The 22,572-nt window shown below is 44.1% G+C and overlaps 8 protein-coding genes across 8 annotated transcripts; 5 read left to right on the top strand and 3 right to left on the bottom strand.

Moving 5' to 3' along the window:
* Positions 1–799: 799 nt before the first annotated feature.
* Bfra_002620 (putative cop9 signalosome complex subunit 4 protein) lies at positions 800–2,101 on the top strand (the record flags this gene model as incomplete). The annotated part of the gene is made up of 1 exon (XM_037333036.1): positions 800–2,101. One exon carries the CDS (start codon positions 800–802, stop codon positions 2,099–2,101), a length of 1,302 nt encoding a protein of 433 aa, XP_037195164.1.
* A 278-nt stretch (positions 2,102–2,379) lies between these two features.
* On the bottom strand, positions 2,380–3,178 carry Bfra_002621 (putative gdsl-like lipase acylhydrolase protein; the record flags this gene model as incomplete). The annotated part of the gene is made up of 3 exons (XM_037333037.1): positions 2,380–2,587; positions 2,639–2,879; positions 2,971–3,178. The coding sequence occupies 3 exons, from the start codon at positions 3,176–3,178 to the stop codon at positions 2,380–2,382; spliced, it is 657 nt and encodes a 218-aa protein (XP_037195165.1).
* Positions 3,179–3,734: 556 nt separating this feature from the next.
* Bfra_002622 (putative checkpoint protein) lies at positions 3,735–6,315 on the top strand (the record flags this gene model as incomplete). Its single annotated transcript, XM_037333038.1, has 3 exons — positions 3,735–4,784; positions 4,811–5,449; positions 5,506–6,315. The coding sequence occupies 3 exons, from the start codon at positions 3,735–3,737 to the stop codon at positions 6,313–6,315; spliced, it is 2,499 nt and encodes an 832-aa protein (XP_037195166.1).
* A 916-nt stretch (positions 6,316–7,231) lies between these two features.
* On the top strand, positions 7,232–7,975 carry Bfra_002623 (putative fe-s protein assembly co-chaperone protein; the record flags this gene model as incomplete). Its single annotated transcript, XM_037333039.1, has 1 exon — positions 7,232–7,975. The coding sequence occupies one exon, from the start codon at positions 7,232–7,234 to the stop codon at positions 7,973–7,975; it is 744 nt and encodes a 247-aa protein (XP_037195167.1).
* A 3,847-nt stretch (positions 7,976–11,822) lies between these two features.
* On the bottom strand, positions 11,823–13,337 carry Bfra_002624 (putative glycosyltransferase family 34 protein; the record flags this gene model as incomplete). Its single annotated transcript, XM_037333040.1, has 3 exons — positions 11,823–12,507; positions 12,562–12,850; positions 12,902–13,337. 3 exons carry the CDS (start codon positions 13,335–13,337, stop codon positions 11,823–11,825), a joined length of 1,410 nt encoding a protein of 469 aa, XP_037195168.1.
* A 1,853-nt stretch (positions 13,338–15,190) lies between these two features.
* Positions 15,191–16,844, bottom strand: Bfra_002625 (putative pan domain containing protein; the record flags this gene model as incomplete). Its single annotated transcript, XM_037333041.1, has 6 exons — positions 15,191–15,445; positions 15,500–15,624; positions 15,680–15,762; positions 15,813–15,966; positions 16,019–16,184; positions 16,311–16,844. The coding sequence occupies 6 exons, from the start codon at positions 16,842–16,844 to the stop codon at positions 15,191–15,193; spliced, it is 1,317 nt and encodes a 438-aa protein (XP_037195169.1).
* A 904-nt stretch (positions 16,845–17,748) lies between these two features.
* Positions 17,749–19,296, top strand: Bfra_002626 (uncharacterized protein; the record flags this gene model as incomplete). Its single annotated transcript, XM_037333042.1, has 7 exons — positions 17,749–17,866; positions 18,061–18,119; positions 18,172–18,213; positions 18,271–18,471; positions 18,533–18,614; positions 18,696–19,076; positions 19,136–19,296. 7 exons carry the CDS (start codon positions 17,749–17,751, stop codon positions 19,294–19,296), a joined length of 1,044 nt encoding a protein of 347 aa, XP_037195170.1.
* A 1,257-nt stretch (positions 19,297–20,553) lies between these two features.
* On the top strand, positions 20,554–21,574 carry Bfra_002627 (uncharacterized protein; the record flags this gene model as incomplete). The annotated part of the gene is made up of 5 exons (XM_037333043.1): positions 20,554–20,631; positions 20,718–20,811; positions 20,867–20,882; positions 20,968–21,080; positions 21,168–21,574. 5 exons carry the CDS (start codon positions 20,554–20,556, stop codon positions 21,572–21,574), a joined length of 708 nt encoding a protein of 235 aa, XP_037195171.1.
* Between the last annotated feature and the right edge of the window lie 998 nt (positions 21,575–22,572).

The raw sequence follows: 22,572 nt of genomic DNA on the forward strand, positions 1-22,572 counted from the left end.
ATTCTCTCTCCATCTCATCTTCCTTCCCAGCCCCAGTTCCATCATACCCACGTCAATCCCTTGATATCTTGGCGCAGATTATTGTGAGCCGTCTTCCAACTTTGAAAACTTCTAGGTGCTAACGATTATATAGTGAGGGTGTTTGATCCGTCACTATTCTCAATCCTTCGATCCCTCAATCCCTCAATCCCTGGCACCGAACACTCAACGCAGTGGTATCTCAGGACATCGTCTGTCTCTCCCATCAAAGCATAGGTAAAGCTCCACCAACACCAATATGTAATAATTGCCGCTCGAGTAAAGTACCGAGCGATCCATAAAGTAGTCAGAAGTATTGATTTTCAGCGAAAAATCGTCTCTATCATATCGTCTGCACTTGTAACGATATGATCTTCAGAACTGAGGCTTTTGGGCATCGAAGGAATTTTTCATGTGTTAATTGTTACAATACTCGGTGACTTGTCTGCATCCAAATTCTCTCTACTGCAGTATAATAAGCTTCACGGCGTGTTCCTCGAAATGAGAAACGAGAAAGTGAGTTTGGTACAACATAGAGATTAGATATCACTGGGTAGGCACGCGAGGTAGGTAGGTACTCTCGAGATACTATCGTTGGCTCAAACTAGCCCATAAAATATCCGAGCTTAACAGTAGCCTTCCAGAAGCTCCCCGGCCACCCCACCTCAAGCTCCATCTCCTTAACAACCATCATAACCTCAGCCTCGAGCAGTAATATAAACTTGAAAGTTTTCTTACACAATTCCACAGTGCTAAGACAATCAAGTTAACTTTATTGATCATGGTATCTCAAAAGATAGCGGAAGCTATGCAGCAAATTGCAAGCTCAGAGGAAAAACAACAAGGCTACACTACCCTTCTTTCAAACGCTCAATTTACATCTACACCAGCAGAGTTACCTGACGACTTAATCGCCATTTTCGATGCCATATTTGCAGATGCTTTAGGCATAGTTGCTACTCGATCCGTGATCGTATCATTTGTCGATGCACTCAAAGCCGTAAATAATAATGAAGCCAAGATTCAAGTTGGTCAACATGCTTTATCGACACTTAGTGAACAAGCATCCTCATTCGAAGAGCAAAATGCGCAAATACGTGAGCTGATGGCCACAGCGTACGAAGACGACGAGGATAACCTCGCAGCTGCTAAAATATTAGCTGGTATCGTTCTGGAATCATCGCAACGAAAAGTCACAAATGAGGAGAAAGTTCGTTGTTGGATTCGTATTACTCGCAACTATCTCGAGGTGGACGATACAACGCTCGCAGAGCAATACCTGAACAAAGCTAAGAATGTTATATATACGGTCGAGGACCGTGATCTGAACCTACATTTTCAACTCAGTCAAGCACGCATCCACGATGCCAGGAGGAATTTCCTTGCTGCGGCTCAAGGCTACCAGGATATTAGTTTTTTGCCTGTCATCGCCGAGGAGGAACGTTTGCACACACTCAGTATGGCCATTAAGTGTGCTGTCCTGGCGCCTGCGGGTCCGCTTCGAAGCCGTGCTTTAGGCAGATTGTATAAGGATGAGCGAGCTGCTAGTTTAGACGAGTTTAGTATTTTGGAAAAGATGTTCCTAGATCGCTTACTGTCTCCTGAAGAAGTGTCTAAGTTTGCAGAAGGTTTGGCTACACATCAACTCGCAAAGACCTCAGATGGTACCACTGTCTTGCAAAGGGCAGTTGTAGAGCACAACCTAAGAGCTGCGTCGAGATTATACAACAATATCCGCTTCGAGGCTCTTGGGGAGATATTGGATCTTGACGGAGACAAGGCCGAGGAAACTACCGCAAGCATGATTGAACAAGGTCGATTAGTCGGTAGGATTGATCAAGTAGAGAGGGTCATTTGGTTTGAGGGCGGAGAGGCTACTGGAGAGAAAGGTAGCGGTAGATCGGAAGGGATTGTTGGGAGGGAACTGAGAAGATGGGATGCTAACGTTCAAAATTTGGCCGAAGAAGTTGAGAAAGTGACTTCTGAGTTGCAGCTGGTTTATCCGGTGAGTAGAACTGAAGATTACCTGTTGACACCGCTAATATGGGTTAAGGACTTCGTCGCTGCAAATCTGGTGGTATGATAATAGGGATGATGCGAAATGAATTACACGATACAAGCCTGGCGTTAGGTGCGGTCACTGCATACCAATAGAGGAGTTCAGAGTGACGATGTTTACCATGACATTTATGATAATAATGAAAATAGATCAACATAATCATTAAAAGCACGACGAGTACTACGTTTTGCTTTCTTTGTCAATTATAATGGTGCATTTCATTTACATTTGAGCTTTGACTCAAGCCATTAGCCTCATCCATCATCAGGATATTGTATACCTATCGACCACTGCTCGGAGTGTTAGCTTTTCTGGAGCATCAAAGATTTTTGCCCTTGTCCAACTTTCGGTCCTCTAACAGACATCAATCTGTGAAGTTCAACGCCAATCAAAGACCCCATCCGATCATAGCCCTCTTCTGTGAAGTGTAAGCCATCGGTCCAGATTCGTCTACGTTCCTCTTCCGGCATTCTCCAATACGGTATAGCATCATGAAGATCCAGCACATGACTAGATGGCAACTCAGCATTTGCCGCAAGTTTTCACAAAGTACACACTCACAAATTTTCAGCCTGATGAGCACGAATCATACCATTCAGATAATCTCGTCGCTGATCGAGTTCTGGTCTACAAGTACCACATTCTGGGATGGTCAAGGCCAAGACTTGAGTTCCTCGAGAAAGAGCGTAATCCCAGACTTTCATCAGATATTCAAAGACGATGTCAACATCTTGATTTTGAGTTAGATCGTTAGTACCTCCTAATACGACCATCCAGTCATAAGGTACTTCGATCTCATTGTCTGGTACGGGTTAGTAATGTTATATAGGGTATATAGGTAGTCACAGCACAGTCACAAACGCAACCAGAATGTAGAACAGAGGATCACTTACACAAGATATCTAGTCTTGGTAAGTAGTGTCCAGGAGGACTAACAACTTGATCTCCAGGTAATCCTTGAACATCGGTTTTTATCGAGATATAGGGTGACGAGGTTTGGAAAGTATCCTCCAATGCGAGAGCGTATGGATGATTGGATGGCCACCCATGTGTTAATGAATTGCCAAAGCACAGAATGTGAACCGGATTCATGATGAGCATGATGATGATAGGAGGATAAGTCGTGTACCCCGCCTTGTTAGTATTTTGTGGAGTATATCTGTTACCGGGACAGTGTCTCTGTTTACTCGCAGGATATGGACAGAGACAATGATAAGTTTAGGAAATCTTTGATGGAACAACCGTTGAAGGAATTAGAAAATCTATGAGACTTTTTCATAGAGATGTTGAAAACAGCTTACAGCCTCCAATTGTTTTTCATGGTTTAAATAACAGCTTGAAGCGTGATTCAAGTGTGTATAAAACCAGAAGGAAGCTCTAAATTGTGCGGGATCTTCCGGTTGCCTACCCGGGTTACGGTTGCCCTGCCATGTAAACAATCAAATCTAATTTCACCCGCGAAAAAAGAACCTAGAAATACCCAACCTCATATTAAAAACCTCACGCGCCATCTTTTACGCGCATCTTCCCCCGATTCTGACATTATCTTGCTTGAATAGAGGATGTAATAAATTGGAGCCAGATTACATAATTTTTGATTCATATCGCACAAATATCGACATTCGATTCACTGCCTATCTTCCATCACATCGCCTCAATGGCGACAGCTTCACCCACCCCAATGGGGTCGAGTCAATTTGCAGCTATCCGAAGACCTGCCTCACGAAATGCATATAAACCAGCTCCTACCCGACCCTCTTCTACCAGGCCGGATGTCGAACCAGCTCGACATTATTCGCTCAACGACAGCTCCGACGACGAAATTCCGATGCCGATGAAATTGAGTGCCCTGACAAAAGCTTTACTAGATGACGAGGCCTCAGTTGTTGAAACTCCAATCGCTGCTCGTACGACACCAGAGGCTCCTAAAACGACACACACAAGAGTGGAAAGTGCAGGTATATTGGGATCATCTACCAGGGGGAAGCAATCGCCGCTTGGGAGCCGTGAAAATAGCCCTACCTACCCGCGACGAATTGTACGAGTGAGTGGTACGCCTGGATCTACATCGTTGCGGAGAGGTCCTTCATTATCTAGTGCGGTTCAGAAGCACAATGAACAGCAAGCAGCACCAAAAATGGAAGGGGGCGCATTAGATCTTAGCACCCCCGCACCAGTCCCCAGAACCGTACGAGTATCTATCGGTAGATCTTCAATTGGGTCTTCCGGAAGACCTTCTGGTAGATCAGAATCACCACAACAGGAAAATGAGTATGAGAATGAAGGACAATATGAATATCCTTCAACAGTTACAAGGTCACATCTAGCTGTGAGCCAGGGAAGTGTATCGAGATATAATCCCTCTGCCGCAGGTCGTTCGAGGTATGGCGAAGAGATAGGATTACAAAGTTCGATGAGAGTCAAGAGAGGTGCGGTTCCTAAAGTTTTTGGAACATTCATGAGGGGTCCAGCTCGAAGAGGACGACCACGGATATCTCAGTCAGATGAAGAACAGAGCCCAACGGAGGAGAATGCAAACAGCAACGAAGTTGGATCTGGACAAGAACCTCAAAGTCAGGAATCGCAATATAAGGAACGGGAAAGCCAGAACAAAAGTCCAACGCCAGAGTTAGAAGTAGCTAGGCGGGCTCCAGTCTCCTCTCACAGAGATTACGCCTCTTCGGGTAGTCCTCCTAGCTCGAGAAACGTTTTGAATGCAGCCTTGCGTTCCAGATCACCACCACCCCCACTTTATCTGGTTCTCGTGATTCCGATCCTCGCTCCGTTCCTTCGGCGTCGAAGCAACAGCCCGTCTTCAAGATACCAGCTCCACGCCCAGGTATTCCTGCGACTTATGATCAAGAAAATGACGCGCCCCCAACATTCAAGCGAAACAAACAGCCTTTAACAAACACGAATAGTGCAGAAAAACAAACTCGGCCAGAAAGCTTCGATATACGTGCTAATGGGTCTCCGGAAAGACGTCCTCTGGCTGTCCGGAGTCAGAATACTCCTCGAAGACCTGCACCACCACCACCACCAAAGATGTCCGTATTAGAGGCCGCGACCAGTACTGCTGGTGCCGCTACTACATCGCACGCCAATGCCCGAAGAAATAGGCTGAAGGTCAATGGGAAAATATTCACACGTTTGGATGTTATCGGACGTGGAGGTAGTTCAAAAGTATACCGAGTGATGGCAGAGAACTCAAAAATATTTGCATTGAAGCGTGTTTCCTTAGAAGACGCAGATGAATCGGCTATACGTGGTTTCAAGGGTGAAATCGACTTACTAAAGAAGCTGGGCTCAGTAGAAAGAGTAATTCACTTATATGACTACGAATTAAATGATGAGAGAGGAGTTCTTAGTGTGGTAGGTTATATCGTCCACCATTTTTATATAGAGCAAGTTAACTAACGTTTACCTAGCTTATGGAGATGGGAGAATTGGATATGAATACAATCCTAAATCTACGCATGAAATCTGAACAAGCCAAGTTAGACGTCAATTTTGTACGCTACTACTGGAAAGAGATGCTTGAGTGTCTCCAAGCTGTTCATGCTTACGATATTGTTCATTCTGATTTGAAACCTCACAACTTTGTCCTTGTCCAGGGCCGTCTCAAGCTGATAGATTTCGGCATCGCCAACGCGATTCAAACGGAAGAAACCGTGAACGTCCACCGCGAAACACAAATCGGTACTCCAAATTATATGTCTCCTGAATCCCTCATGGACTCAAATGCTTCTGATGGGAGGAATCGCAATGAACCAAAACTCATGAAACTCGGGAAACCATCCGATATATGGAGTTTGGGCTGTATACTCTATCAAATGACCTATGGTCGTGCTCCATTTGGTCATATTCAAAACCAACTGCAGCGTTGCCAAGCGATCATAAACTTCAGCTATGAGATCGAATATCCAGCATACGGTGTGGGTGGTGTTTTGGTTCCAAGCTCTCTGATTCGAACACTCAAAAATTGCTTAAATCGAGATCAGCATAAAAGACCATCGGCGGAAGAACTATTAGGGGACAACGACACATTTCTAAATCCGTTAGAGATTGATATGGATAAACACTTCCCCATGACAGAAGAATTGTTAGGCAGAATTTTGCAAAATGTCATACAAAAGTGCGAAGCACTGGGGAGAGTGCCTAGTGAAGGAGAACTTTTGACTGCGTGGCCTAAAGGCTATTTCGCAAGTTTAAGGAAGGCCGAGAGGGGTGGGGCATGATTATCATCGAAGACTTTGGAGATACGAATTGGAATGGATCATGATGATTAATGCAAGCAAATGGAGTTTGTGAGCTGAATGGAAGGTGTTCGGCGTTTACTATTATTGACATTACCTCGCTCGAAGATTCGGGGACAGGTGGCGTCATAGACAAAGAGATCAGGTGGTAATTAATGTGTTTGAAGTATTGTATGATTTGATGGATAGGAAAAGAATGGCGTTTTGGGTATACTTTTTCTCTTTCCCTTGGTTGTGCTTTGGGAGTTTGTAGGATATACCAAATTCAGTTTTAGTTTCAGTTACCAGTTTAAGAGGAGGAGGGAGGAGAGATAAATGAAATTTCTATATTTCAAATCCTGAGGCTTGTGCGAGAATGTCGTGATGTTGAGTTAGAGTTGTGTATAGGCATTGGTGTTGTTCCTTTAGCCATCTTGTTCTGTAAAAATGTGCTTTTTGTCTTTGGTCGTGTTTGAGATCACCCAGCCACTGCATGTAGCTGATCTACACAGATTTGATAGCTATTCTTTCTGAAGAGGTTTTGTAAAGACACTGATAAGATGACTCAAATCCCTTAGGTTATGTACAAGTTCAAGTATACAAACACTAGATACGCAAACATGAACGTTAATTTTGCATCTAATAAAAGAGGGTCTTGGACGCTTCAATGGTCAAGTAAAAGGTGCGTTGGAAGCGAGACGACAAACAAGGGACACAGGATTGTAGGTTAAATTTAGGGGAGGTGGGGAGGTAAGGTTAAACGGGCGCACGGCTCATTACGTCATCACCAAATTATTGTTTAATCTTCAAAGTTAAAATTCACTTAACACTCTCAAATTTTGAGAATCGCAAACAAATTATATCTCTGCATAAGCTATACCAAATTGCCATGCGATCGTCTGTGATATCACGAAGCCTTATGCGTTCGTGTAGGACGACTTCCACTCGACCTGCAATCGTTCGCCACACAGCCTTCGTTTGTCAACTCTGCCACCAGCAATCCACCTCTCTTTCCCAAGCTGCTCCTACGATTCCCTCCCGCAGATACGCATCTTCGTCCACGAATCCTTCATCATCTGCTTCACCAGACCAAACTACTCCTTCGGTTGCCTCAACCCCACAAACCCACTACGATCTTTTCCCCCTCACTCTTCCTCGCGGTCCGCCACCCTCCGGCCCCTTTCACATCGACGTTCGTGCGCTGCGCAATGAGTTTCTCCGTCTGCAGGCAAGCGCACATCCAGATTTACACTCAGCGTCGAATAAAGCCCGCGCCGAAGCTACTAGCGCTTTAATCAACGAGGCATACAAAACATTACAATCACCTCTATTGCGGGCGCAATATCTATTGGGACTACAGGGTGTAGATGTACATGATGAGACTGGGAAAACTGGAGGGGAAGCGGGAGATAACGAGTTATTGATGGAAGTTATGGAGACAAGGGAGGAAATGGAAGAAGCGGAGGAAGAGGAGGATTTGGATGGATTGAAGGTTCGGAATGAGGAGCGGATTGCTAAGTGTGAGGACGTAGTAGGGAAGGCTTTGGAGGCTGGGGATATGGAGATTGCAAGGAGAGAGACGGTCAGACTGAGATATTGGGTCAATGTGAGGGATAGTTTACATGCGTGGGAGAAAGGCAAGCCGGTTGTTATGGTGCATTGAGGGAGTTTAGCGGGCATCGGGGTGTGAGTAGAAGTCATGGATTTTTCACATTCGATATCGCTTTTGACTAAGATTTCGAGATACCCTGAGCATGGAAATCAGGCGATAGTACTTGTACTGGTTCCAATCAGTCGTCCCAACATACGACAAATGACGTTGGCCTTGGCTCAACTCAAATTGTTTTTCCTGCGGTGGCCGAAGTGGCAGAAGTACCGGCTTATCAACCCAAATCGATCAAATTATCACATCACATCTAGTCCGAAAGGACACTTCTCTACTTCCTCTCAAAGAGATTCTACTACGAGATTGCAGCGGCCCTAGAAGACAAAAGGCTACCTGCATGTTTATGCCTGCATGTTTGAATGCATGTTATTAAATAGCACTGAAAATTTAGATGTGGAAACTTGGAGTAGAAGCATTCTGGGAGGAAACCATGACCAAAGTTTAGATATACCCAGCTTGAGCAATCGGCAAGGCCTGTTTTATAGTTTCCTATTGTATAATAAAGAATTCACAACTCCGGTTCGTTTTCATCTACCTGTCCTTTTGCGTGTGAATGGCAATAGCGCCCTGAATATAACTGATCTGTGCAGCTACGCAATAGCCTGACATCGATGTTTAATAAAAAGTCGAGACGGGGCTATCAACGATAGTTCGGGGTCAGTCGCCATTATGAACCACATCGAGACATAGGTATCTCAATCCTAGACTGAGATCCCGTCTAGCCATGTAACTGTGTAAATTAGCATGAGAATTTACGTCTTCTACAATCTTCATTCTATCTGATATCGCCAATTGTGCCGACTCGTCTGATATGTCGTCTGGTAGCGATTCTCACATTAGATCTACGGCGGAGGTTCGATAGCTTGGTTGAGCCTCTCCGCCATTATCTTATGCCCCAGCAATGGCGCATCCGAGTTCCCATTACCATTAACCATACTTGTATTTCCCCCTTCTTTTCCTTGCATCGTGATCATTCCTATAGATTGCAGTCTTTGTAATCTTTCATACCCTTCCAAATTATCTTTCAAATGCATACTCCTATTTCCACTCTCCATCACTTGATTGTCACCTCTCTCGCCCAAAGCTCGCTTTCTGAATGCGCCAATCCTCAACCTCTCCCTCTCATTGAAGTTTGCGGAATCTTTAAATGCCGAATCAACCTAAAAACTGTACCCTGTCCATACCTAATCCCTCATTTATCTTCCATCAACCGGTTTGAAGGCTTCCCCGGCACATCCAATGGCTACTTCGATTACTGGCGCGGACGATATGTTTGAAAGGAGGAGGAGCCATTGTTACGCCTTCTCTCGGCGATGCACCGATTGGGTCGTAGAACTATGACTTTTTGAGAGGAATATACTGTATTAATACGAAGCTTGCAATGCACACGACTGGGGCTCGGGCACTCCGGTAGTCCCTGCTGCATTTCTGGGAAGCCTGAATTAAAGTCTCACTGCGGATGACTGATATTTTTGATTAACCTCCAAACAGTTCTTCCAAACTTTAACTCAGAGACTTAGATCTCTCCTATCACAGAAACATGAAATTTGACTTGCGATCCGATTGATGCAGACAGTCATTACTTTGTCCCATCGTCCAGGATATGCTAATCTGTAACAATCCCAGACGCTGCGAGAAGTAAGCCTCACAAGCCCTTTCGCTAGGTAGCTACGCGCTAAACGACGGTCAGTAATTAGCTTGAATCGCCGACTTTGGTTTGTGACGGTCCAATAATTGCTTGCCAGCAACTAGCGTTTCGCTTGTCGCATGTCTTCGACCCCCTGTCTGGGGCTTGTTCCCTACAAGCACTCTGGATAGTTTGATAGCTCAGAGATCTAATTCCCTCACTAAAGTAACAGTCTATGGCTAGCATGGAATGGAGAATGATACCAAAAGCGGGGGGGTACAACACGAAACTTCATAAGGGCCAGATGATCATTTGTTTGAAATTTTTGTAAAAGAAAGTCTGGCTGGTCAATGTTTGTTAGATGTTCTCAGATACGTCTTCTCTTTTCACTTTATATCAGAATAGGATTAGTTCAAGCAGATGCACCTATGAGTGTCATCGATTCCGGGCAATCAACACATCTGATGGCTAAACCTAACGATGGGAGCGTCGCTAATTTTTTATAGTAATAGTCTCGTTCCATCTCTATCTGTTTTCGACGAAGTGATGGTGGATAAACTTGTGTTTGCGTATCTTTTTCTCAAGAACCAAACTTCGCTGAGGAGGCTGGCGGGTGGATTACTCTCCTACATCAATGTGTTATAGCAGAGAGAAACGTATCTTGCCATTTTCTCGGAAGTCATTTAAAGAATGACACCGCACTCGCGATTGATGCAAGGAGAGAAAACTTGGGATTGCTAGGTTTTTAGACAAGTCTTTCATCAGAAATATCTGGAACACAAAACAGAAAGCATGATGATCAATATGATTCATCGTTGCGATATTAATCCCATCCACCTCCTCCCAAATTCACTCACTACACTATCTCCGCATCCCCAATCACCTTCAACCTTTCCCTCTCCGCCCAAACTCACCCATGCCTCTCATACCAATCAATCTCCAGAAACCACTTTCCCAAATCGAACCTCACAACTCAAGATGAAGCAAGAACAAATGCCAGCCGCCCCCGATCCACAAAAAGTCTCTCGCTCTCTATACAGAACCGTTATTGAACCCACCTACATGAAAGCAACTTATACGAGTCTGACCCCTATCGCTGCACCAAAGTCCACAAAGGGCCGGGTAGTTTTTGCTGCACGTTGATTTGTAGCAATAGGGGGGAGGTGAATATCCTTATAGGTAAGTGTTATTGAGTGGATATTACCCACACCACGGTAGTCACTTAGTGATATTTGCCGCGTCTTTAATCGTTCACGATATATTTGAGACCTATCACATCAGAAAGATATGTATGTACAGATAACCGAGGAACAAAACACTCCTTCCCCTGGACGAGTAGATCGAATCATGATTTCAAATATTCACATCGCCCATCAAACTCGACACTCCTAGAGTCTGTACAATAGGTAGATCCCATATACCATGCATGCTATTCGTCCATATCTACTTCCTTCACCAATAAACCTTCGTAATTCTCATAGAGCTCTTTTCTCTACAGTCTATAAAGCTTCTCTAGCCAAGCTCATATAAAATGTCCTTTAATCCTTCAGGTCTACATCAAGTAGATCTACGACACTCACTTACCTTACAAAAAGAACTTTGCGCGCACACCATCTGCATCTCTATATATCTAGACATCCAAAAAATTTCCATAGCATCCCAGACGAATACATTACCAATTTCAGGAACCATCGACGTGCACAATCCGAGAATACAAAGGCTTGCATATAGAACCTTTCATTACTTCTGCACATATCAAGCATCACATATATGGACTAAACTCAATATTTCCACAGATAAAGTCATAATAATCAGCATCAACAAAAGTAGGTAGTATTCGTTGTGTTTCTATTAAAAACATACACACAGAAACTTTTCTATTCCCACTAATTTTCACAATTCCAACAGACAATCATACAGTCCGGTGAAGAGAAGAAGAATAAAATGACAGACAAACATATGCCCAAATAAAATCTATAGAAGAGAAAGATACCCAGACGCCAATTCGCTAGCCACAGACGGGCGCATAGCAGTACTCACGTTACAAAAGCTCTCATTAAAGGTGTTAATTGCATCTCCTCATGAAGCAAAGACAATATAGTATATCCAGAGAAAGGGTGATTTTTGTCTTTTCGTTTTCGTAACCGTAATGGGGATGTTCCCGTTCAAACTCATTCATCCGTCGATTATCCTTCCATCTGAGTTCGATCATTAATCTTATGAATTGCCATTCGCGGCATCCTTTGACTTCGATTTTCCCATAATCTTTTGCCATGCCTTGATCACCAGATCCTCCTTGAATCTCTCCCACCATGTTCTGTTCAAGAAATTACTCAACTCCCTGTAATTGTACATCTCACCCCAACAATCACGACCCCACTCGCAACCTGCCATATTAACCAAGAAATCCCGATCATGTTCATCATAATGAATGCGCGTATCATTTCCGTTATCGGAGCATGCTCCAGGTGGGAAACTATTGATTTTGCGCTGTGGAATAAATGCGGTATGAGGACGTATCCAAGGTTGGTTGATGTACAAGAATTCGAGCGCGTCTTGTTCTTTATGTTCCCATTCCATGTGTTTTTGTTCATAGCCGACGGGGTCCCACCATACGTCGAGAAGGCGATCAGTCCATGCGCTGCGTTTGACGAAGAAAGAACCAAGATTGAAACCGGAACAATCTTGTGGGACTATAAGGTTTATAGAGCTTGCTTGACCGTCTCCGACTGTGCTACGAGATTCAGCATCCAGATAGGGAGAGTCGAGAGGGTGTGTTATGTTCAGTGGGTTATAATCATTGATATCGCGGTAGGTATTTTTGGTTAGGCTGTTGAAGATGTGGGATTGGAGGGAGTAGGAAGGTTCCATGATGAAGGTATTGAGGTCGAGCCACCAAAACCTGCGCAGTGTTAGCTTCTAAGCTCCATTTGTTGCATATCAGGGTCCAAATTACCATTCAGCTTCAGGGTATTTTCTCAGAGAATTCCGGATAGTATCAACCTTTTCCCAACTCTCTCTCCATTCGTGTGCGTATCTCTTCTTGGTGCTCATGTCTACGATCTCCAATTCGTATCCCCATTTGTTTGCGTATTTTCGTTTGTTTTTCACACTGTCTCGTTCGATCGCCCACTCCCTTGGTCCCTTCCACTCCATAACTCCACCTCCTTGATTTGCTGCCAATATTATAACGAACTTTTTGCCCCCTCCAAAATGCGTTGCTCGGCGCCACCAGTAATGTAAAGCTATCTCGAGGTCAGAATTTCTCGCTGCCCCTGCTCGATGAGTTGACTTACGTGTAGAATAGAAAAGAATTATCATCATTACAAACCCCAAAACAATCATAAATCGCAACTTCATCTTGCTACTGACTCTCGCAAGACCGTTTCTTATACGTGCCAGCTTAGAAGAACCTAACCATCGTCCGCGCCCCAATTTCTCTTTTTCCGCATAACTGCCATCCCCTCCCATGTGGAAATGCGGCAGACTATTTGATATATTTCTGATGTGCCGATTGAAGAAGCCATTGTTTTTGGTTGAAAATGAAGGGTAACCATTTACTTCCTCGCTCTTTGCTCTCGCAGACTCCCAAGTTACCGAACCTCCATTTCCGCCTGTCCTTTGCATTTTATTTGGACTCGATCTTCCACTGACATTGGCATAAGGGCTTGAAAGGCCTGGACTAGCCCATCCTCCTCCAGGTCTTGGAGATGGACTTCGCGATAGTGACATTGAACCAATCGGTGTTCCAGGTATAGGTGATAACACCCGGGTGGAGGAATGGGAGGAAGTTCGTTCGTCAGGCTCGATTCCTGTCTTTATGTGTATTGATGACCGTTTCCGATGATGTTGGTGGGAGGATTTCAAAGAAGAAAGACCGGAGGACGCCAGCTTGACGAGATGACCAAAGAAAGTCAAAAAAATGAATAAACAATAAATTTTAATGAGACACTATAACTAGCTCGTTCCTATCACCTTACTCGAGCTTTCCCAAAAATTCAAGTCGCGACCACTCTATGGAACGAATTCGTTGGCTGAATGCAAAGTGTCCTGAGGTTCTTGGCGTTCTCTCTCGTGTTTATTAGATAAGGGATGGATGGTGTAAGTTACCGGTACTTTCTTTTATTTATTTCTGCTTTTAGAACTATTGGCTTGAGCGTTTTGTTGAATGGCGTTTTTGATTTGTTGGTAGTAGCTGTAAGAAGTTGAAGAACTGAATACGATATACATGTATGTGTGAGTATGACTGTGAGTATAGTACGACTTCAAGACTTCAAGATGACAAGATGGCAAGAAGGAAAGGAGAGTCAGAATGAATTAAATTATATACTATATACCCGGGTACCTATATGCAGTTGTTCCTCTGTTCCCATTCCAATCCTTTCTCTTTCTCCATTTATTAACGAAATTAACAAAAATCTGAAATTAATTTATCTTGTGTAATTACGCTTCATTGATAGGGGTAATCCAGGAATCTAGTGCACGAGGGAGTATTACGCCTTGTTGTATCTCGACTGCTGCTGGTGGGTAAACTGGGGATCCGATAGCAATTTCTTATCCATTGGCTTGGTGTAGGAGTCTCGAGGGAGTGTGGCTATCTCATCGTCTCCTCTGGTGCATCTTCGGTAGGTAACCTTATTCCTCCCCTTTAAAGGTTATTATACCTTAAATTATGGAAACATACATCGGATACACAATCGGCGAACAGATAAACTTGGTGTGTGTACATCGTATAGGAGTACAGTGAGTGGCACGTGAGTGGCTTAGCTCATGCTTGTTACTGAAGACGTGATGAGGTGATGAAATCTTCCATGATAAAATCTTTCACATCTTGAGCTGAACGTTACAGCTGTTTTTAACATTTTACTCATCTACAACAGCAAGACGATGATATATGCTAGGTCTGACAGTGGCAAGGCAGGTCTTGGAGTTGGATACAAAGTCACCACGACAGCCGTCATTAATTTCCAAAGCAATGTGTATATCTCGCAAGTTCAGTGGGTCTTGGAACTGGACATGCTGGCATCTCAACGGTGAAGAATCTATACGGTCGAGATGGCGAGCTGAATACTGCAACTGCGATTAATACGAGGATGCCTATGCCACTGTCGCCGTAACCGTCACCGTCGCAAATACTGATTCAAGCACCAGACAGAGTGTTAGTAAGCTTGCTATTACATCCACCATCCTTTCTTATCTTCCGGAGTACCTGATACGAGAGAGTTGCCCAAACGTATTCGCAGCTGGATGGGCAAATCGGAGGTCAAGAAGACTACCACCAGATACTCAAATACGAAAATCGAAAAGAGGGGACAGAGGCTTCTCAAGAATGATCTCTCACTGACCACATGCCAAGGAGCAAGCTTGTTTCCACTAACATGCACGTCATATGATCACACGTGACACACAATCACCAAGCCTCCATACTCTTGTGGGATGATGACCTATACTTCTTCAATTTCTACATCCAAGACTTCTAATTCATCTGAGCTAACCATTTCTCTTCATTCTTTACATTTAACAGTGACAACAAAATCATGGTAGACATTTGGAAACAACACTATCTCAAATTCAATTTCAAGCTCCTACGCAACGCAACGTCCCTCTTTCTTGCAAGCACCAGCGCAGCCAATTGCATAGGCAGAAGCCCATCCAGATGCAGCAATGGTGGGCGCACCCGAATGTTTTCCAAAATAACACATTCCGGTGTCCTTTTGAAAATCGACAGATTGACACGCCAATGTGAATCCGCAAATCTTCATACATTCCTCTAAGGAGCCTGCCTGTGTATCGCCGATAGGAATTGTTCCATGGCGCTTGCAACAGTCCATACGGAATCGCTGAAAATAGTTAGTTGCAGTCTCAAACTTCGCCTGATTTCATTAGACACTCACTTGTCCTGTTGGGGAATCCCACGTTTGTCCATCGGCATTTGGGCATTCTGTTGAGCAGAGGTACGTCAAGTCGTCTTGCTTTGCAGATGTTGGTGGATCAATGACAACTGCTGATGCTTTTTTGTCTGTGGAGAATAGTCAGCTTCCACCGAATCAAACCAGTCAACATGGATTAATTACTTGTAGCATCTGCGGTTAAAGCTTCAACGCCAGCCTCAAACATTTTACACTCCCAGTCGGGCTTCCCATTAGCAAATGTTACACTATTGTAATCAGTCTCGTCCTAAGGCTTTTTTTAGACTATTCTTCATACCTCTTGCATTCGGGGATATCTGCACAAGCAGTCATGCATTCGGCGAAGTCATGAAGTGGTCGGCTTCCAGAGACCGTAATTTCAGCTGTATTCTCGAAGCTGCACTTGACCTGAAAGTACGTGCCCTGAGGAGTCAAAAAGATTTTTCCCTCATCTGAAATCGTCAGTGAATAAGATACTTCCAGTACTATTGAGTGTGCGCTTACTGGTTGGACATTCGCCATCAGTTGTGAAACTTGTGCTAGCGGTCACACTTTCTGCGAGCGCTACTTTGGGTGCTGGACATTCTGGTGGTGTGCGGTACTCTGTATCGGGACGCTGGTTACGCTCTTCGAGAGGAAACCAGGTGTGCGTGCCTGGAAGGGGAAATGTCTTTTCGTGTCAGTAAAAATAAGGTAAAAGATAAATATCCTTATTCCAGCTTAGTTTTACTCACCGGTATGTACTACTAAAGTTAGCGGAATGCAATCATACTCAAAGATTAAGCAATGCACATACCTCCTGCTTTGTTGCACACAATTTGGTGTTGATGTTCCAATCGGCAGACTGGCAATTTGGAAGGGTTGAGCAATAATCTGCACATGCCTTTTGTGTGGCTATGATCGTATTGTCAAGAGGTTTAGCAGCGGTACCATGATCGCATTTCAACTCAAACGTTACTCCATTTGCCGTTGTATATCTTGCTCCGTTATCTGCCGGACAGGAATAGACTTTGGGTCTCCCCGCTGCAGGATCCCCAGCCACAGGAGCAGTTGAGGCGCCAGGTCTTCCTGCTGCTGGAGCTGCGTCCGAAGACGTAGGAGGAGTTGAAGCACCGCCGGGTCTACCAGCAGCAGGAGCGGGGCCTGAAGCCGCTGGCTGGATTGGCACCTGATCAGGAGGAGGTGCACTACCAGGTCGACCAGCCGCGGGTGCTGGGGCAGGAGCTGCCGCACCTGGCCGTCCTTGAGCCTGACTTTGAGCGTTCACAAATGGCTGGAATAGAAATAAAAGGGAAAAGAGCACAACTAGAGTACTTCTAGTGAGGCCCATCATGGTTGTCGATGATATGTGACTCAAGAAGGATAGTAAGAGGATGAAGGCGAGGATATCTCTCGCAAGCTTATAGAGCAGATCTTCAGCTTTAAGGTTGGACTTTATGGAAGTTTAAACAATAAGAGTGTTTGTTGTTCGGATGACAGCTGAAATGGAGCAAGGGTCTCAGTACTGACTCGGTTATTTTAAGGTAAATACGTTTCGTTCCCCAGATTAGCCCCACATATGTTCATGCATCCTTGTGCTCATCTATGACACCACTATTTCAAGACACATTCAGCTAGCAACAAATAGTTACTATCACACAACAAGGTTGGTGGGGGTAACCTGCATTTCTTCAACCGAAATTGTACAGACAGTACTACTGCAGTACTACTGAGATACATACATGAAAATCAATATTTGGCTACATACTATGTGATATTTTTGATGAGGGCCCAGTTTAGAACATCACCGAGTAGTTAAAGCAAGGAGCAACACAGCGTGTGCATACCTTCTCAACAATACTAAGTCAACACGTCACAGGCTCCCTCGCCTTCACGGAGTGTCGATCCAAACAACTTTGGGAGAAACGTGCATGCCTATCATGTTGTCAAACACCCTTTCATGTCTTCACACATGCACAACCAGGTTCTCTCGGAGCTTTACAAAATGCAATCCCAATCAATGTTCCACAAGCATGCCCATAATACAGTTCATATTTGGACTTTGAGACTTGCGTTGCGAAATACTCGTTTGATAGAGAATTGACGAGACAATATTCTTTTCCATCGCTCTTTTGTATAGCCCTCTATGACCAGTCTCTTGAGAGTTTACTTCGACATATTTTTTTCTCTTTCAAAATTGCAAACAATTCTGTCAACAGTTTGTTAACATCGCGGACTGAATATTCAATCTTAACATGTTGATTCAAAATTTAGCGAAGCTGTTGCTTCCTCTTACTGTCCTAACAGGTCAAGTCCTTGCCGTCGACCCAACTCCAGCTGATAAGGCAAAATGGGATGCAGTATGCAAACAAAGTAAGATCATCACTTCAACATTCCTAGGGACTAACATGCTAATTCATAACAGAGGCCGGATCTCAATTTTGTGAGTTGATAAAATAACCTTGAATTTGCTCTCTCTGACAATCTTTGCAGCCATGAAGTTCGATGCGGCTGGCAGTAGGTTCTCCCTAGATAAGTTATTAGTTTTGTGCTTATTGAGTATCCAGAACCGACTGGACAATGTGTCGCTCCTCCAGTTACAAACTGTTATTGGGGTCCATATACCGTAAGAGATGATCTCTCTGTACGATTGCGATTACACGTTCTAAACTCTCTAGGATCCAAAAACAAACCAACCTGGATGCTGCGGTAAAGACAAGGTAAGCTTCTTTCTACTTTGGTCTCATAAAACATGAAGCTTATTGAAAAAATTGTAGGGGACTTTCAGCGTTGATCCCGTGATCAGGACTGAAGGAGCATGTTGCGTTGCTCCAAGTGTCTTTTCTTTCGATGCCAAAACGAACAAAGGCGATTGTTGCGCCCCGGGTAAATTCTATCATGCCGATCCGAACACCTTGATTGGAAGCTGCTGTGCAAATGACGATGATGTGTTCACCTGTGATTGTTCTTGCAAGCCAGTAAGTGCTCATTCTAGGGGATTACGATTTGGAAGTTTCTAGACTAGAGCTAATGTCTTAGAACCCAACACCTTCCTGCCCCAAGGGCGACGGAAAAGAATTTACAGCTGGGGGCAAGAAATACAAGCTATATTGTAATTTGAGTGAGTAAATTCCCTCACCTCAACTTTGATCAATGTCTAACAAGCTTATTGTTAATCACGGAACAAATGACTTGGGTGAAGGACCCGCAACTTCATTGAGCGATTGCATGACCCGCTGTTCTGGGATCAGTAACTGCGTCCGTGCAATTTGGAAAGAAGCTACCGGAATCTGCTATCTACGAACTCACGGCAACAACGATGTACCCGCAACAGCTGATCCCTTTGATAGTGCTCATCTTATCGAGGAGCCTGTTTGTCCCTGCCCGTGCCCAGGTACAACTCCATGTCCATCGTGCCCAACACCAGACCCCTTTCCAGATAAATGCCCGGCTGCTGAAGGCAAGACTACTACGGTGGGTGGAGTTGAATACAAGGTTTATTGTACATTGGGCCACACATCTGCAAATCCAAACTTGGGAGTTTCGAGCGCAAACGATTTGAAAGAGTGTATGGAGCAGTGCTGTGAGTTATAAAGTCATCTTTTTGGACCGCGAGATAAAATACTGATTTATGGTATCTAGCTGCCAAAGTCTCACCTTTCTGTCAAGGTGTCAACTTCTATGACGATGGTAATCCCACTGACAACTGTGTTTGGGCTTCTATACACCAGAGTCCCCCAACAGCATCAGCGCCTGCCGGAGGTGGCTTCTTGTGTGCTGTCCCTGTTACAAAGAGGACTTAGTAAAAGATATTATCTTGGCTCATAGAAGCTCTTCGGGGAGTGGGGAAGGCTAGGTTGATAGGGACAGTTGGTGTCGTATTTTTGGAGACGAGAGATTAGTATCACTTCAGGCTAGAATTTTAATGACAATTGCTTCGAAGTTGATACACTCATTTTATCATTTTGATTGAAACCATTACAGTAAAACAATTCCGATCGGGCTTTGTCGCCTACGCAAAGGGGTGAGGTGAAAGTTAGATGGATGTCATGAGATCTCGCTTGCAGAGAAAACGTCACCCTAACGGGGAAACCGCCTCATTCCCAACCTTACCTAAATTTCTTCTGCAGGTAGGGATTTTCGGAGAAACGTCAATTTCATGCATATGCATGACTCAAACCGATCACAACAGCCATCTTATGATCGTTCCGATTCTCGCGGAGAGAGGACACTAATGCAATGATTATCCCTCACAGTACGCTCCGCTTCCAAGTTCCGCGTAAGCACCTGCATACGGTAGTTTCATTTCTTAAGTTCAGCTACACATGTATTCTGTACCTTCCAACTTGGGTCACACAGTTGTCACTAGATATACGATATTTTTAGTGTCTCAACCTGTTTCCGAGGATCGCGCCGGATCAGCACGAAGTGCTAAGTATCGGTGCAACAGATGATACATGACATTCTCTGTACAGGTTCACTAGTACACTACCTCATACTTGCACCATACACCTGGTACCACGTATTTTGAATTATTGATTTCAACAACGTGTGCTGCCACAACAGCATCTCAGCTACAATATAACTGCGCCAAAGCAGTATCTAAGACAGAGCAACATATTGCAGCTATTTCAGAATAGTACCAGCTCCATTAGAAAGCCAGTAAAGTGCAGTTTGGCGTAGCTTACAGATGAATCTTATGTCCGGCGAGGTTCTCAAACTGCGATAGGAATGCTTCTGAGGTAAGGATTCGATAGAATCTCCCTACATACTGTGCGAGGGTTTGAATCATGTCAACGATCAAATGTGTCATGCTAGTCATTTCAAGTGAGGAGGCGGTGACACTTCATCACGGCTTTGGTATTCTGGTCCCCGCTCCTTCCTGCAAATTGCAGAAATGGGGGCATGTGCTACATACATATCACAACAAGCAAATTGCGTTGTACCTATAGAACACTAGGAGGAAAGCATACTTCTACATCTCCTTCCCCTTGGTGACCGATTAAACTTTCAGGTTTATTTGGATTCTATCCTCTTTCAACTTCGTCTACTACTTCACGATGAAAACATTCAACCTCTCAATACTTGGTGTTTTTGCCATTGCAAGTTTTGTGGTTGCTCAGCTGGAGTCGCCTGAGGTACATTAGCCCTTTCTATTTCAGACTGTATCGATCTATGCATGTGTGCTACAGCTACAAGATTATCTGACTTTATCCCATTTCAGGATTTTTGCAAGAGAACCGCGGGACCAGATTACGTCCCTAAAAATGATGCAAATGGTATTTTCCAGGGTGAATGCGAAACCTCAGCTATAAGCGGTATGTATCTTCGCCTATTATCTCAAGCTTCATGTATCTAACACTTCAAATACAGTCTGTCTAGGAACTGAGTAAGATTCTAATTCTTTCTTGACTGGGGAACCTACAAGATAGTTTTGTGAGAAAGAATGCGAGAAATTAACACAAGCAACATAGATTTACACATGCTAAGACTGGCGTCACAACTTGCTGTCTCCCACCCAACACTGTCAAGTCTGCTAGTGGGAAACAAGGCTGTTGCCCACCAGGCAAGAATTTCAAATGGGATGGTATGTCTTCCGTTCTCTTATTCAAGCCTCTTTCCCATCTACTGTTTTTTCTATAGTCACAAATCTCACATTTCATCATCAATTCAGGCACGACCCCCTCCTGCGTCACGCCACCACCACCCCCTCCCGCTATCTCTTGTCCAGCTTCCAACATGAAAGTTGTGAATCGCAATGGGCAAAACTTCAGAATCTACTGTCAGCGTTCAGTGATGGTATACACGCATCCTTGGTTAACCACCACTTCTTATGGCATATACAGAGCCATACAGGGCCCTGAACTGATGACTCATAATTTCGAGACTTGTCTACAACTTCTCGCGTCGAATGGGCGATCTAATGGAGCCAATTTCTGGCCTACAATAGGATTGTGCTCTGTAGTTGACACGCCGCCTGGAAATTTCTTTAAGGTTGGAAGTCGATATGATGTACCACCTCCTCCATACAATGGACCACAGATGATGTCCATGGTAGCGGTACCCAAGCGTGCTTATTAGACCAAGCTTGTTGGAGAATTGTTGCTGAAGAATTGTGTTTGACGGTTGGAACAATTTGGACAGACTATAGCTAGTTCAAAAACAATGTTTCCTTTTGTTATCATTGTGTTTGCGTGGGGGTAGAGGGTGGATTGTAGTTTGAAAATGAAACTTCGGTATGCTAGATCAACTTGATAACATGATAATTCTACAATTCAACGTGGTTCAAACCTTGGGGTTAAAGTCCCGTCTTCTATGTGTCATTCGGGAACGATGAACGAGCTAAGCGCTCAAGATGATGTCGAGTTCTCAATCTGAGATATTGCGATTTGTGATACCCAGAGGAAAAGAGCCCGGTAGCGCAGCTCTGAGACTTACATAGTGAGGTACCAAATATTCAGAAGGTAAAGCACAGTAAAATTCTCCCCAATCATACTTCTCCCGTCGTTGATGTTTTATATAACATTACCCGAGAACTTCTATTCCACAGGAATGAATTGCAAAGTTCTACTAAACGGCTGTCAACAGGAGACATCATTTCATCATTATGAGACCCGTTGCTTTATATACACAACTTTGAAACCTTGGTAAAGCCATTTATCCCAAAAGATGGAGGGCAAGCTCTTGTACCTTGTATTGTGATGAAAAATTGCTCTGGTTCGGATATGGAAACTAGATGCCAACATACATGTCAGGTAGGTGCCAGAGCAGCGTCATGGGTTTCATTATCAAAACCTCCTCACAAAGGGGTGCATAGATTCAATACAAACCGTCGTGAATATGTGGCAGAATAACATTGTCCTTGTATCGGCGTGGTTGTGGTAGATTCGGTACTTTGAATCCTAGCTTTATCATGTGATGTCAATCAAAGCTGATAAACTCGCACCTCATCAATTGCTAGTAATAGCCTAAGTAGATCATCACCTTTCCCCCATCTTTTCTCCCCTCTTTTACCATTCTTCAACAACTTCCAAACAATGAACGAGGCCCATCCATCTCCCTGCGAGAATTCACGATAA

The sequence above is a fragment of the Botrytis fragariae genome (assembly GCF_013461495.1).
Source record: "Botrytis fragariae strain BVB16 chromosome Unknown tig00000012, whole genome shotgun sequence".
NCBI lineage: Eukaryota > Fungi > Ascomycota > Leotiomycetes > Helotiales > Sclerotiniaceae > Botrytis > Botrytis fragariae.